General features: G+C 35.4%; 1 protein-coding gene across 2 annotated transcripts in view; it reads left to right on the top strand.

The window, feature by feature from the left end:
* Nucleotides 1–11,798, top strand: part of LOC124799250 (chitin synthase chs-2) — a 345,843-nt gene extending 334,045 nt beyond the window's left edge. For both annotated transcript variants that reach the window (XM_047262797.1, XM_047262796.1), the window contains exons 21-23: nucleotides 4,423–4,590; nucleotides 4,868–5,108; nucleotides 10,715–11,798. In XM_047262797.1, coding sequence (XP_047118753.1) covers nucleotides 4,423–4,590; nucleotides 4,868–5,108; nucleotides 10,715–11,073 — 768 coding nt within the window. In that variant the 3' untranslated portion in view covers nucleotides 11,074–11,798. The remainder of the gene's footprint in view (nucleotides 1–4,422; nucleotides 4,591–4,867; nucleotides 5,109–10,714) is intronic.
* The last annotated feature ends 1,055 nt before the right edge of the window (nucleotides 11,799–12,853 follow it).

Raw genomic sequence — 12,853 nt, 5'->3', positions numbered from 1 at the left:
AAACTAAATAGAGATTATTTTTAAATTATGATGAGCTATTATTACTATTCACTGCTATATTTTACTTTCAGGAGGCATACCTCCCAGAATAGTCAACATCCCCAAAAACCCCTTCCACCAAACATAAACCAACAATTTCTTCTCCTCCCTGAGGAAGGAACTTAAGATACCAAAAGCTAAGCCTGCTGTTGTCTATTTTATGTGCTCTTATTGGTGGTATTAGGACCTGCACTGCTATCTCTCTTTGTGGTTTTAATAATTTCCTGATTGGGATCTTCCTATTTATACAATTATATTATTCACAGTCCAACACATGATGTGGTATATGTAGCCTCTGTTGTGCGATTGCATTGCATTTGTCTTTATACTCCAGCAATTATCTTTATGCAACAGTAACTTAATAGATTTGGAGAGATCAGTTACGTACTTATTCCAAAATTTTTTCTCACTGACAAAAATAATAGACAGTAGAAACAATGCCAACTACTACAACTCTTTAGCACATCAACCCTCTAGTACTACTACCAAGTCATTTAAGCTCTACAATGGTAGGAAATTTGTGAGAAAATCTGTGTTGCAGGCAATAGATATCACACTGTAAAATCAAAATGTACATCTTTTTGCCAATGACTCTTCCACACTCACAAAGTATGTGTGTAAATTAATCCTGTCTATATCTTTAAAATTTCAATATGTGTTGGTGGAAGTTCTAACCCATTAAATTTTTGTTGCTTTTTGGGTAAATGTGTGATGTCTTGTATGTTTTTATATTTATGCCTGATGCACTGTGTACAATATATAAAATGTAAGATACACTAATTCATGCACATCTGTGCAAATTACTTAACACAAAAATAGTAAACAGACTGGATTACACAGAGATTATTGAAAGTAAAATAGGATGCTATGGCTACTTTTTGACTGAAAATCATGTGTATGTTAGTGGAGCAGCATTCAGTTCAGACCAAATCATTTTAGTTCTTTTTTATTTTTAATTATGAATGCCTTTTTAATGAAACATGACTGTAAATATAAGAGCAGTGCAGTTACATATAAAAAGTTACATTGGTATGAGAAATATGTTTATAATCTAATTAAGTGAACTAATATCAAAAGTCTAAAATATAAATGAGGTGAACGACAGGAGACTATACCAGCAGAGAACATAGTCAGCTACTAATTATATCATCTAAACATACAAAATTAAATACTTAGAAACTAATGGAATTATGAGATAAACAATGTAACACAAAAAATGATACAGGGTGAAGCAAAAAGAACCATCCGATTTAAAAAAAAAAAAAATCATAACTATAATGTTACTTGAGGTATGTGTGTGAACAACGTAAATTCTTGAGTTGTACATGGATTCTGCAAGATAACAGCAGTGTCTGCCCATTTCAGCTATAGTAAAAATGGTGCCAGGACAACAGAAAGCATTTTGTGTTTATGTTTTGTGCAGTACAGGTCAGTAATAACTGATCAGCCTGATTTTCATACTAGTTATGGTGTGGATCCACTACAGTACAGAGCATTAAATGATGACATGAACAATTCCAAAAAACAGGTTGTTTGTGTAAAGGCAAATTGCTGGGCTGTCCCCAAGTATCTGACACAGAAGTTGAACGCATACATCACAGTTTTACAAGGAGTCCACAGAAATCCGTTTGCCATACAGCTCAACAACTCAGCATGCTCCCGATGTCCATCTGACATGTGTTGTGTTAACATTTACACGTGAAACCATACGAAATTCGGTTACTGCAAGCTCTTCATGAAGGTGAACAATGTGTGGAGTTCTGTAATTTCATTCTTGGCAAGATGGAGGATAACAGTTTTTTCCATGATTAGTGTTTAGTGATTAGGCAACATTCCATTTAAATGGAAAGGTGAACTGTCATAATTTGAGAATATGGCATATGGAACAACCACATGAAGTTGTACAGCATGAGAGGGACTCTCCAAAATTTAATGTGTTTTGTGCAGTTTCATGGGAAAAGGTGTATGCTGCAGTTTTGTTTGCAGAGAACCCTTTTACTGGAAGCACATATCTCGCTATGCCTGAGAACTTTCTTTTCCAACAGTTGGTGACTGATTTGAACAACTTCATTTACCAACAGGATGGGGTACCGCCGCACTGGCATGTGGAAGTGTGGAAATTTTTAAATCAAAGGATTATGGAATGATCGATCGGTTGCACTGGGCCAAATGATTCAGCATTACATTACTGGCCTCCAAGGTCTTTGGAGCCTGACTGTATGTGATTATTTCTTGTAGGGGTTTATAAAAAACTCTGTTTATGTGCCTCTGTTACCAACAACAATAAATGAGCTGAGACATCGCACAACGGCAGCAGTGGAATCTGTAACCCAAGACCTGCTCACTGCAGTGTGGTAAAAATTTGAATACTGAATTGACATACGCCATGCAGGACAACAGAAAGCATTTTATGTTTATGCTTTGTGCAGTATTGAGCACCTATGAATCAGTATGAAAAAATCTTTTTGAGTTTCCCGTTCATCAAAGAACAAAATTCACTGCACATGTTTATTAGTTTCAGAAACATAGATGTGCCAAATCAGATGATTCTTTTTGATACACCCTGTATATCTTTCCTTTATGGACTGATGACTTATTTTCTTGTATGAGATTCATCATTATTATTCATTATAAGACCAACTGTGATACATATTATTCTATTTTACATAGCACAGTTATTACAGAAATTGCATAAGTTCAAAGTCTGATAAGGACTGTGAATTGAAATCAGACTTTTTGAAGTACAAAACCTGGAATTTACCTGAAAAGATTTAGAGACTGCAGAAAACCTAAATCACTGTACTGTCTCACTTGCTACCCACCTTGAGTGTGAGGTACTGAGAAGAGGACAAACAAAAGAACAGAATGTTATAGTATATCTACTACAGCACCACAATCATGAAAGGAACATAGATTTCCTCCTAGCTTTCAGTTTGGTTTTCTCCTTCAGAAGTACCAACAGCCAGCACCCATATGTACAGATATTAAACCTCAGCCTTGGAAATATGTATATGTTTTACTGACTCATGACATATATGAAGAAGCTAGCAGTATCTTTTCTTGTACCAGCTCACCACTTACTACTGAATGTTTATAGTAGTAGTTTTAACTGCTGAAACGTATGGTCTCCTTCGTCTGATTCAGAATATTTGAGTATTTTATTTTCCTTCAAAAAGGCATACATACAATTATATGACTAACTTTTAAAGTAGAGAGCTCTGCCAATCATCTTCAAAGCTAGTAATCTTGTGCTGCAGTGTATGGTCATATTATTTCCACATGTCTCAAGACAGTTTACCTCATACATTTTTATAAGATTAGCTGTGTTCTACATTTCTCAAATTACTGACAAATCCCAATTTTGAAAGTATAGTCCATTTCGCTACATAAATGAATAGTGAGCCTCTTCCAAGTTATCACATAGGCAATAACTGGAATGTATGTCATCTCCATCTTACATGGGAACACCAATAAATAACACAGAAGTAAGACTGTTATTTAGTTGCAAATGAAGGGGGCGAGTTTTGATAAAACAAAGTTTTGTACTTCAGAATAACTAAATTATTGTTTGACTATATTAATGACATTATCTGTTCCCATTACAATGGCACAAACTCAGTTTTAACAATCTCTGGTACAAGAAAGTGGTATCTTGCCCTAACCTAATTTTGTTACCACTAAAAACACTCTGCTGGGTACATGTTTAATGATTTCCATACATAAATTTAATCGGTATATGCTGTGCATGGCCTGTATAAGGGATAGGGAAGCACTGATACCCAGCAGCATGCCAGAAGTCTGCACATCTGCAAACACAACTTACGGTTTTTATCTTTAAAAATAGAAGAGCCATAACTGCCTACTGCACAGCCCTCTGAGAAAGGTTGGATAACCTAAAGAAATTTTAAGTCCAGTGAGCTGTATCCATGAGCCATGATTTGATCTTCAGTAAATGATCTATTCTTCCATACAGTGTACATGTAGTGTCTCATATTTGAGACAGTTGTTTGATGAAACAAAAGCTGTATGGATAAAAGTAGAAGATTTCTATTATGTGGAATGAATGGGTATGCACAGACCTTGACCTTTTCAAAGTATTTAGTAATATCATGACAGTGCAGTGAATACTACTGCAGCTCATTTGACATAAATAAGTTACTGGTATTCACATACGGGGCAGTCAGGTGTCAGGAATTTACAGTGCTCGAAGTTACTACTCTTTTGATGGTGATTGGCAATGTTCACAAACTTTTCTTTTTTTCCTTTTTTCTTTATAAATTATCAGAAAATTTTGCTTGATAAATATTTTTACAATCTATAAAATGATGAAACTTGTTGTAATATATTCTTATTTAATTGCATTAAATTTTTCTCTTTGCTAAGGTTCACATAACCAAAGAGTATCTGCAGCTTGAGCCCATTGGTTTGGTATTTGTGTTCTTCTTTGCTTTGATTTTGGTGATACAATTTGTGGCTATGTTATTTCACCGATTTGGAACACTGTCACATATACTTGCATCCACAGAACTTAGGTGGTGCTTTAACAGAAAGGTAAGAATTTATAGACAATAAACAAAGTGTAAAATAAAACACTTGATATGCTAATTGGAATTTTCTCCTTCAAGCAGTATGTTAATTAGTACATCATTGCCTGGAACATGTATTTTACTGCCTTATTTTCTTATCGCTGTTAAACAGCATTATATGCTAGACAATTATTAGATCCTAAAGGAAGCTGCCATTGACAAAGAACTGTAGTATAATTATGAAAGCAACTATTTCCTTTAAATTTTACTGATCTTTATTTGTTGAATAATTTTTTCCACAGAAGGAAGATCTGTCACAGGACTCTATAATAGACAAAAACTTCATGGAAATAGCAAAGAATATGCAGAGATTACGTGACTTAGATGGTGATTATGAGAATGACTCAGGTGCTCAGAAACCTGAACACAGGCGGACTATCCATAACTTGGAAAGGCAGAGAAAGAAGACAAGGACTATTGGAACACTTGATGTTGCTTTCAAACAGCGCTTTTTCAATATGACAGCTGATGGGAATGTTCCAGGTATGTTAAAACAGCACCTAGTGATGAGATATGGTGTGATGATTCCACTGACAGTTTTTCACCAATCATTATTTCTTACCTAACATTATGGCTTTTAACATTTTTATGACTTTCAATAACTGAGAACTGCATTAAGAAACTTTTCTGGCTAAATAACATAAATTTAAAGGTTGTAGATTCAACTAAATAGCCAGTGATTACAGGTACAAACAATTTTAATTGAAACAATCACATAGAAAATGTTGTAGAGAAGACCAAAGACAGAATTTAATTGGCAGAACACTTAGAAGCTGCAACAGATCCATTAAAGAGACTGCCTTTACAATGCTTGCTTATCTTCTTGAGTATTTCATAGCATGGGACTCTTACCACATGAACATCAAAAAAGTTCAAGGAAGGGCATCTCATTTTGTATTATTGTGAAATATGGCAGAGTGTATCACGCATATGATATGCGAATTGGGGTAGCACCCATTAAAACAAAGCCATTTTTCAATGCAGAGAAATCTTTTCACAAAATCACACACACAGAGAGACATGATCTTCATAGTAAAAAAATAGAAATCAGAAATATATGGTTGTTAATTTTTCCTATGCATTATTCAACAGTAGAATGATCAAAAACTAGTTTGAAAGTGGTTCAATGAACCATTTGTCATGCACTTACATGTGAATAGCAGATGTTGATGTAAATAAGAGGAAGCTAGAACCCTGTGCAATCTGCTACAGTTGGAAAGAATAAACAATACTATTTTTCCCACCAAAGTACTTCTGAACAACAGTAAAAAACTAAGTCCGCACCCTGGTCAACAACTTTTTGTAGCATGGCCATGTATTGAATTCCTATCATTTACACGATACAGGAGATATTCCAGAGAGTATGCATTAAATAGGGAAAGCTAATGATGAGTCTTCCAGAAAAATATATACACACTTTAAGGAATGAAAAGTATTATTTATGTGTTTATTTTACATTTAATAATTGATCACACATGTTGTACAACCTTCTGTTTAGCACATGGTTCCTTTAAATGTACAAAATGTTGACCATTAGTGGCTACACACATAACAGAATGACCAGCAGTTGCCGCAACTATATCAGTCAATGTTACGGCGGAGATCGTTGCAAATGTCGCTGTAATCTCATTGCGAAGTTCCTCCAGCATGTGTGGCTTATGTCAATAGACATCATCTTTCACAGTTTGCCGCAAGTCAAAGTCCATAAGTGTTAGATCTGGTGACCAAGGAGGGAACTCAATGGGCCCTCTTCATCCAGTCTAATGCCCTAGAAAATAGTCAGCCAGGAAAACTCGTATGGCTAGGTGGTAGTGTAGTGGTGCCCCATCCTGTTGGTAGAAGACCTCTTCATCAGCTCCATAAAGCACACATATACCTGGCAAAATTGATGTGCGTTACATTTCCAGGTACACTTCTTCAGTGACAGTAGCATCAAAGAAAAAGGGTCCTACTGAGCCCCTAGTTGATAGTCCACACCACACGTGAGCCCCTGACAGATTGACCGCTTTATTCACATACATATACGGATTTTCTGGTGCCCAGTACACACTGTTATGCTGATTCATGATTCCATTAAATTTAAATTGTGCCTCATCACTCCACACTACCTTTGTCACAAATTGTTCATCATCAGTTTTGCTGATACCATTGGCAAAATTGTATTCGCTTGCAGTAATCACGGAATGTAAACTTTCCACTTGGCAGATTTCAGAATTCTTCATACACTTGTGCTGTTAACCTCCTCTTCACATGAAAACTGTGTAGCAGACTTCTGTGGAAAATTAACAAATGTTTCCAACACGAGAGCCAACAAAGCTGGACTTGTAGCTGTATGCTGTCTTCCTGATTTTCCTTTGTGAATATCACAAATTGTTCCATGCAATTGAAACTTGTCAATGATGCATTTAATTGTTAGGTGGGTTGGCAGCTCTGTTTCAAACTCCTGCTTTCCCTGATGTTACACTTCAATTATCAAACTTGAAAAACCGCTTCACAATAGATTTTCATTGCTCGAATGTCTAGTGTGCTCCATCCATCTTGTTTTCTCAATACCAAGATGAAAGTACTAACATCTGTCCAGCACACTTGTAACTCAAACTGAATGACAATATCAGACTTTACAGAGCCTGACTAACTGTGTATACATTTCTGGTGGACTCTAAAAGCTGGCAGCCAGTTGTACATAAAAACTAGTGAACAGCCTCAGTAAAGCTTCGCAGTATTCATCTAGTCTCGTCTATGACTTGGAGCTGATCTCTGTTCACTGAAATAACACTAAATAAATACCTACAGAATCTTTATATGCCATGCCTATTGGCTGAAGCTATATTTTATGAGAACAGTCTCTATGAAACACATTTTACCCCTTTCCAACTGAATGTCCATTTTACTTTGTGCTGCATCACAAAAATGTAATAATTGTATATAACCATAATGGTACTACCTCACCAATCATGAAATATCTTGTTCCTATTCACACAAAACTGCCTTGTGCACAACAACAGTGAAATAACATGCCATTCATTATTTAAGATGGAAATTACTTGTAGGTTAGTCATGATGAAAGTCCTGTAGACATTACGTAACTGTTGACAAATCACCTGAAAGTGTATCTCACTCAACTTTGCAAGTTGCTTCAACACTATCGTTATCTCATAAAACTCATAATGATCCCCTGTAATTTTTCTGTTTATTTCCTCTATTAGTTTTATTAAGCCAGGTTAGTGTAATGAGTTCACTTGTTCTGTATACAGTAATAAATGACAAAAGCGTGTGTCTTTACAGACACAGATCATATAACCTCCCTCACAGTTTCACAGGAAAATATTTTAGATATCAACACCTACTCATATCCAGAAACCTATCTTCCTCAACAAGAATGAGAAAACATCAAGGATGTGGAACTGTATCTCTCCTTTATTTCAAGTCAAAATTTCTTTTATGAAGAATGAGGTGCTGGCTCATTGCCCAACCTCAGCGTGGTTGATCAGGGTTTTACTAGCAGAGTTTACTTCAATACATAACATGTTATAGATTTAAGCAAGAGCTTCACCTTTCATTAGCTTCTATAAGTTATAAAGACAAAAGCATATATATACAGAGCATCCATATTCTCACTGGTCAAATTTGGATGTTTTTCTCAGACACCAGTAATCAAAATAGCCTCTTATTCATGGACATTCAACTCGTGACAAGTGAAGAAGCTTTATAATATGAAAAATAATGAAGGAATATTCAAAATAGGGTGTAGTTACAAACAGAAAAGAAGGAATATTTAAAAGTTGGTGGAAATGCTGTAGATCTAGAACTAAATAACACTTCTATCAAAGGGTATAATGACAAAGGCAAAAACACATAGTGAGAATGCAAGATGAATATTGCCAAAAAGAGGTGTAGTATCTATTTCAACACAAAGAAGGAAAAGAAGATTATCACTGACATAATGGGAAAAAAGAACAGTGCCTGAAAGGAAGAAAGGAGGTTGAAAGATGGCAGTTGGGAGGACTGGGAGAGCTAAAGACTGAAAACCATTAAGTGACAAGCACTGTGTGGCCTCTACCCATCATGGAAGTAATCTATGTAAGATAATTTGAAGACCCATGAACATACAGTTCTATATGCCTTACAGCACCTACCAAAGTTCTATGAAAAGGATTGATTGTTACTCACTGTAAAGATAACACCTTGAGTAGCAGACAGAAAAAACTGTTACACATGAGCTTTCAGCCAAAGCCTTCTTTGAAAAGAAAACAAAACATACACACATTTGCACAAACAAGCACCAACTACTGCACACATGATCAGTATTTCTGGCCACTGCAGCCAGAATGTAACAAGGTAATTCACACATTTAGAGGATAATTCATGCATTTGTTTGTTAAAATAGCAGGGCAACGAGGAATCATCAAATAACCATGAAACAATGTGCTATCTGGAAAAAATTCTTGCTATTTGTAGTTGCTACATTAGATACCACATGAACACAGTCCCAATGTTAGCATAAAAATTAGTATTTTGTTAATAAAACATTAGCTGAAATAAATATGTCTGTCAGATTAAGGAAGTTAGAGGAAGGTAATAACATTAGGCTTTAACATCTTGTGGACATCAAGGTCATTAGAGATGGAGCACAAGCTCAGATTGGGAGAAGGATGGAGAAGAAAACTGGTCATGCCCTTTTCCAAGGAACCATCCTGGTATTTGCCTTAAGTGATTTTGTGAAACTATGGAAAACCTAAATAAGGACACTGAACAAGGATTTGAACCCATATACTCTCAAATAGAACTAAGATATGAAATTCAAAAGGTATTCTGGAAGATAGTATCATATGCATGAAAGTGTTTCAGCAATCCATTGACACACATTACTGCAGAAGATTTACAAGCTGTAGAAACTTGAATGAACAATGTTCATCTAGTGTCTCCATCAAAGAACATTTGGTTGCATTCCCCTTTACAGGCAGCTCATGTGGATGGTATTATCAGTAACCATAATAATAACAAGAATAATATTACTACAAGCCTTATGGAATAAAAAAACTGCAATGCTGCTCCTTGCTGATTATTAGGAAACTTTCTGGATGTAAATCTACAGCAGTTCAACATGGCACATTGTTTCTTACCCAATGTATTTGTTATCAGCTCCACTGGTTGCATGCTTTCACTTCTGTAACATCCAGGAGTGTCTGAAACATACACAGAACCAAAACACGTACCATCATTCTATCATACTTAAATATTAATATCAAGGCAAATTTGATTATATTCTTCTATGGTGTCATAAATTCTGGTCACTGTGGTAAATTTAGCATGACCAATTTTGTATCCTCACATAATATAACAGATATATGCTACAAATCCAGCATATTCTACTAGAAATTCTGAGTAGCAGTTACTTCTCTTTTGCAAAATAGATGTTCAGCTGATTATTTGTGACATACCCCCCTATGTTAAACTGTGACTTTAAGATGCACATCTACCTCTTGTAGGCAGTGTTTCATTATTTAAAGCACAAAAAAGGAGAAAGAAGTAAGATCAGGGAACAGTAAGATAACAGTTTGAGACAAGCTACGAAACATTCTCAGATAAAGCAGTATGGCATTGTTTAATAAAAAGGTAGTTTGCAGGATTGAGTCCTAGTTTGCCACACATGCAATAAATAGGAATTTCTTTCAGAGAATATGAAAGTGGTAGTAATTTTTTCTTGCAATATAAATTTTACATATTTTCTTTTTCTTGTCATTCTGCATTCAGAAACTTCCTTCCTTTTTCCTGTACAATGTATCTCCATGCACTGTGAATGACTAAATACATGAATGAATACAATACTTACATTGCATTATGATGTAATCATCTTTTTCACCAATAAACTATTTCAAAGCACACACCTCTGAAGAAATATGTTTAGTTCAATGGCATTTCCGCTACTATCTTCTTAAGTTTCCCAACCACTTCATTTGTCTGTGCCTCTTACAATTCACATTTTTCGATATCTTTTATGGAACATAGGCAACTTAAAGTACTGACAAGATAATGACATAAATGAAAAAAATCATTCTTGAAATGCTGAATTATTTACATTCTTACAGGTACTCCCGTTCTTGGAAGGAAGCTAACAATGAGGAAAGAAACTATTAAAGCTTTGGAGGTCCGGAGAAATTCAGTAATGGCAGAGAGGCGGAAATCTCAAATGAAAACACTTGGTGCTAGTAACGAATATGGGCTCACTGGTAACAACAACATAGTACCACCACCTCGCAGCCACAGAGCTTCTTCTGCAAGCATGAGTGTGAAGGATATGTTTGAAGTCAATGGTGGTGGTCAAGTGAATCGTGCTTATGATGGCCTTTCAGAAGTGAACACAGACCCAAGGGTTAGTTCTGTTAGAATACAAAGCAATGGCAGGAATGGAGTAAGCTGGAGAGATTCAGAGGGTCAACGGATGTAAACAGCTGAGACATGCATATAAAAAATCTTGTGGTGAAGACTTCTGAATAAACAATCATTAGGTGGTCAAAACGCTTATTACATTAGAATGGAAGCTCATAATTTTAAGAGATTCTAAATGAGACTGAATGTTTCAATAAATATTGAAGTCCCATGTGAGAAACATGAGTCACTGTAATATTTTATTTATTAAAAATATCTGATGCTGTAGTTAATTTAAACAATTATCCATATAATATCCGAAATTATGAAATTATTCCCTCACCAATGCAATAAAACTGAGAGATTATCCAGCAAATTAGACTTATCTCAACAATTACACTGCCAGTAATGTATTTTTGTAGTTTCCTCATGATATGCTGATGATAGTAATCAAAGATAACAACACTGAATTATCATTATTAAAAAAATAGATTCATCACTGTCATATTTCATGTTAATGAAGCAGTTTCAGTCATATTTATTCCTCAAATATCTGCTCAGCTTATGTCAATGGCAGCAGCAGACAATGAATTGTTTCAAAGTAACACAACTATTTTCCCTTAAGGTGCGTGTGTGTGTGTGTGTGTGTGTGTGTGTGTGTGTGTATGTGTGTATCTGTTTTGGAAGCTGAAGACATAATTAAAATGATGTTTCAGCCCATAGTGATTGTTTCACAAAGAATTGAATATCCTCTACATTTTGTACAATTTTTGATTAAGAATAAATAATGTTTCCTTAAGAAGATTTCTTATATGGTTGGCTTGCAATCTGTTATTCTACATATTGTTTGAATTCCTGAATTCAAAATATATTTATCCCTTCTACCATTTCAATGACCTTGAATTAATGATACACAATGCAGTTGTTGAGCATCAACAGAGTCAACACTCATAATGCTAAATAAGTACTTGCCACTGGTCTAAACAATAAATACTGGTAATACAGAAGACTCTAAAAATGGTAGACTTTAAGATCTTAAACATAGATAAAATTTTTCTAGACAGTACCAGACAGACAGTGCCTACGTACTGCAAAGTACTGTTTTACTCCCATTTTTATGTTACTGCACAAACAACAATATGATAACTGGAGTCTGCAAGAATTCGAGCAATGGTGGGGTTGTTTTTAAAATAATAGCACTCCTCTGAAAATGGACCAGCCAATTTCATTAAAACGTCATAGACACAGTTTTGCAGTTTGTCAGTATGACCCTGCAGATAGCAATGGGGTACCTGGGTAAAAAAGTAAACTAGCGTAAATTTTTCAAACTTTTAGGTAGGCACACTGAGTAGAAAGCATTTTTTATACACCACCTGCTTCATTAGTATTTTGACCATTCTGATGGAACTGTTAAAATTTTTGAAACTTCCTGGCCGATTAAAACTGTGTGCCAGACCGAGACTCAAACTCAGGACCTTTGCCTTTCGTGGGCAAGTGCTCTACCATCTGAGCTACCCAAGCATGACCCACGCCCCGTCCTCACAGCTTTACTTCTGCCAGTATCAGTTAAAAATTTTGTTCACTTAACATATTTTTGTTCAATAATAAACTTACGAAATAATATAATACATGTAATTCTGTATTTATACACAAGACGCTCATTAGATAAAATTCTATACAAAACACAATATGTACTGTAGACTTTTAACCTCAAATCCTAACACTTACCTGGAAGGTAGTTTAGTACAGATCCATGAATGACTTATAAGTTCATGGCGACTTCCATCGGTAATGCTGGAATTCAATATGGCACTGCCCCACCCTTAACCTTGATGACAGCTTCCACTCTTGCAGGCATA

Source organism: Schistocerca piceifrons, chromosome 5, assembly GCF_021461385.2.
Source record: "Schistocerca piceifrons isolate TAMUIC-IGC-003096 chromosome 5, iqSchPice1.1, whole genome shotgun sequence".
NCBI lineage: Eukaryota > Metazoa > Arthropoda > Insecta > Orthoptera > Acrididae > Schistocerca > Schistocerca piceifrons.
The sequence above is the reverse complement of the archived record's forward strand: the minus strand, read 5'-3'. Positions and strand labels throughout refer to the sequence as shown.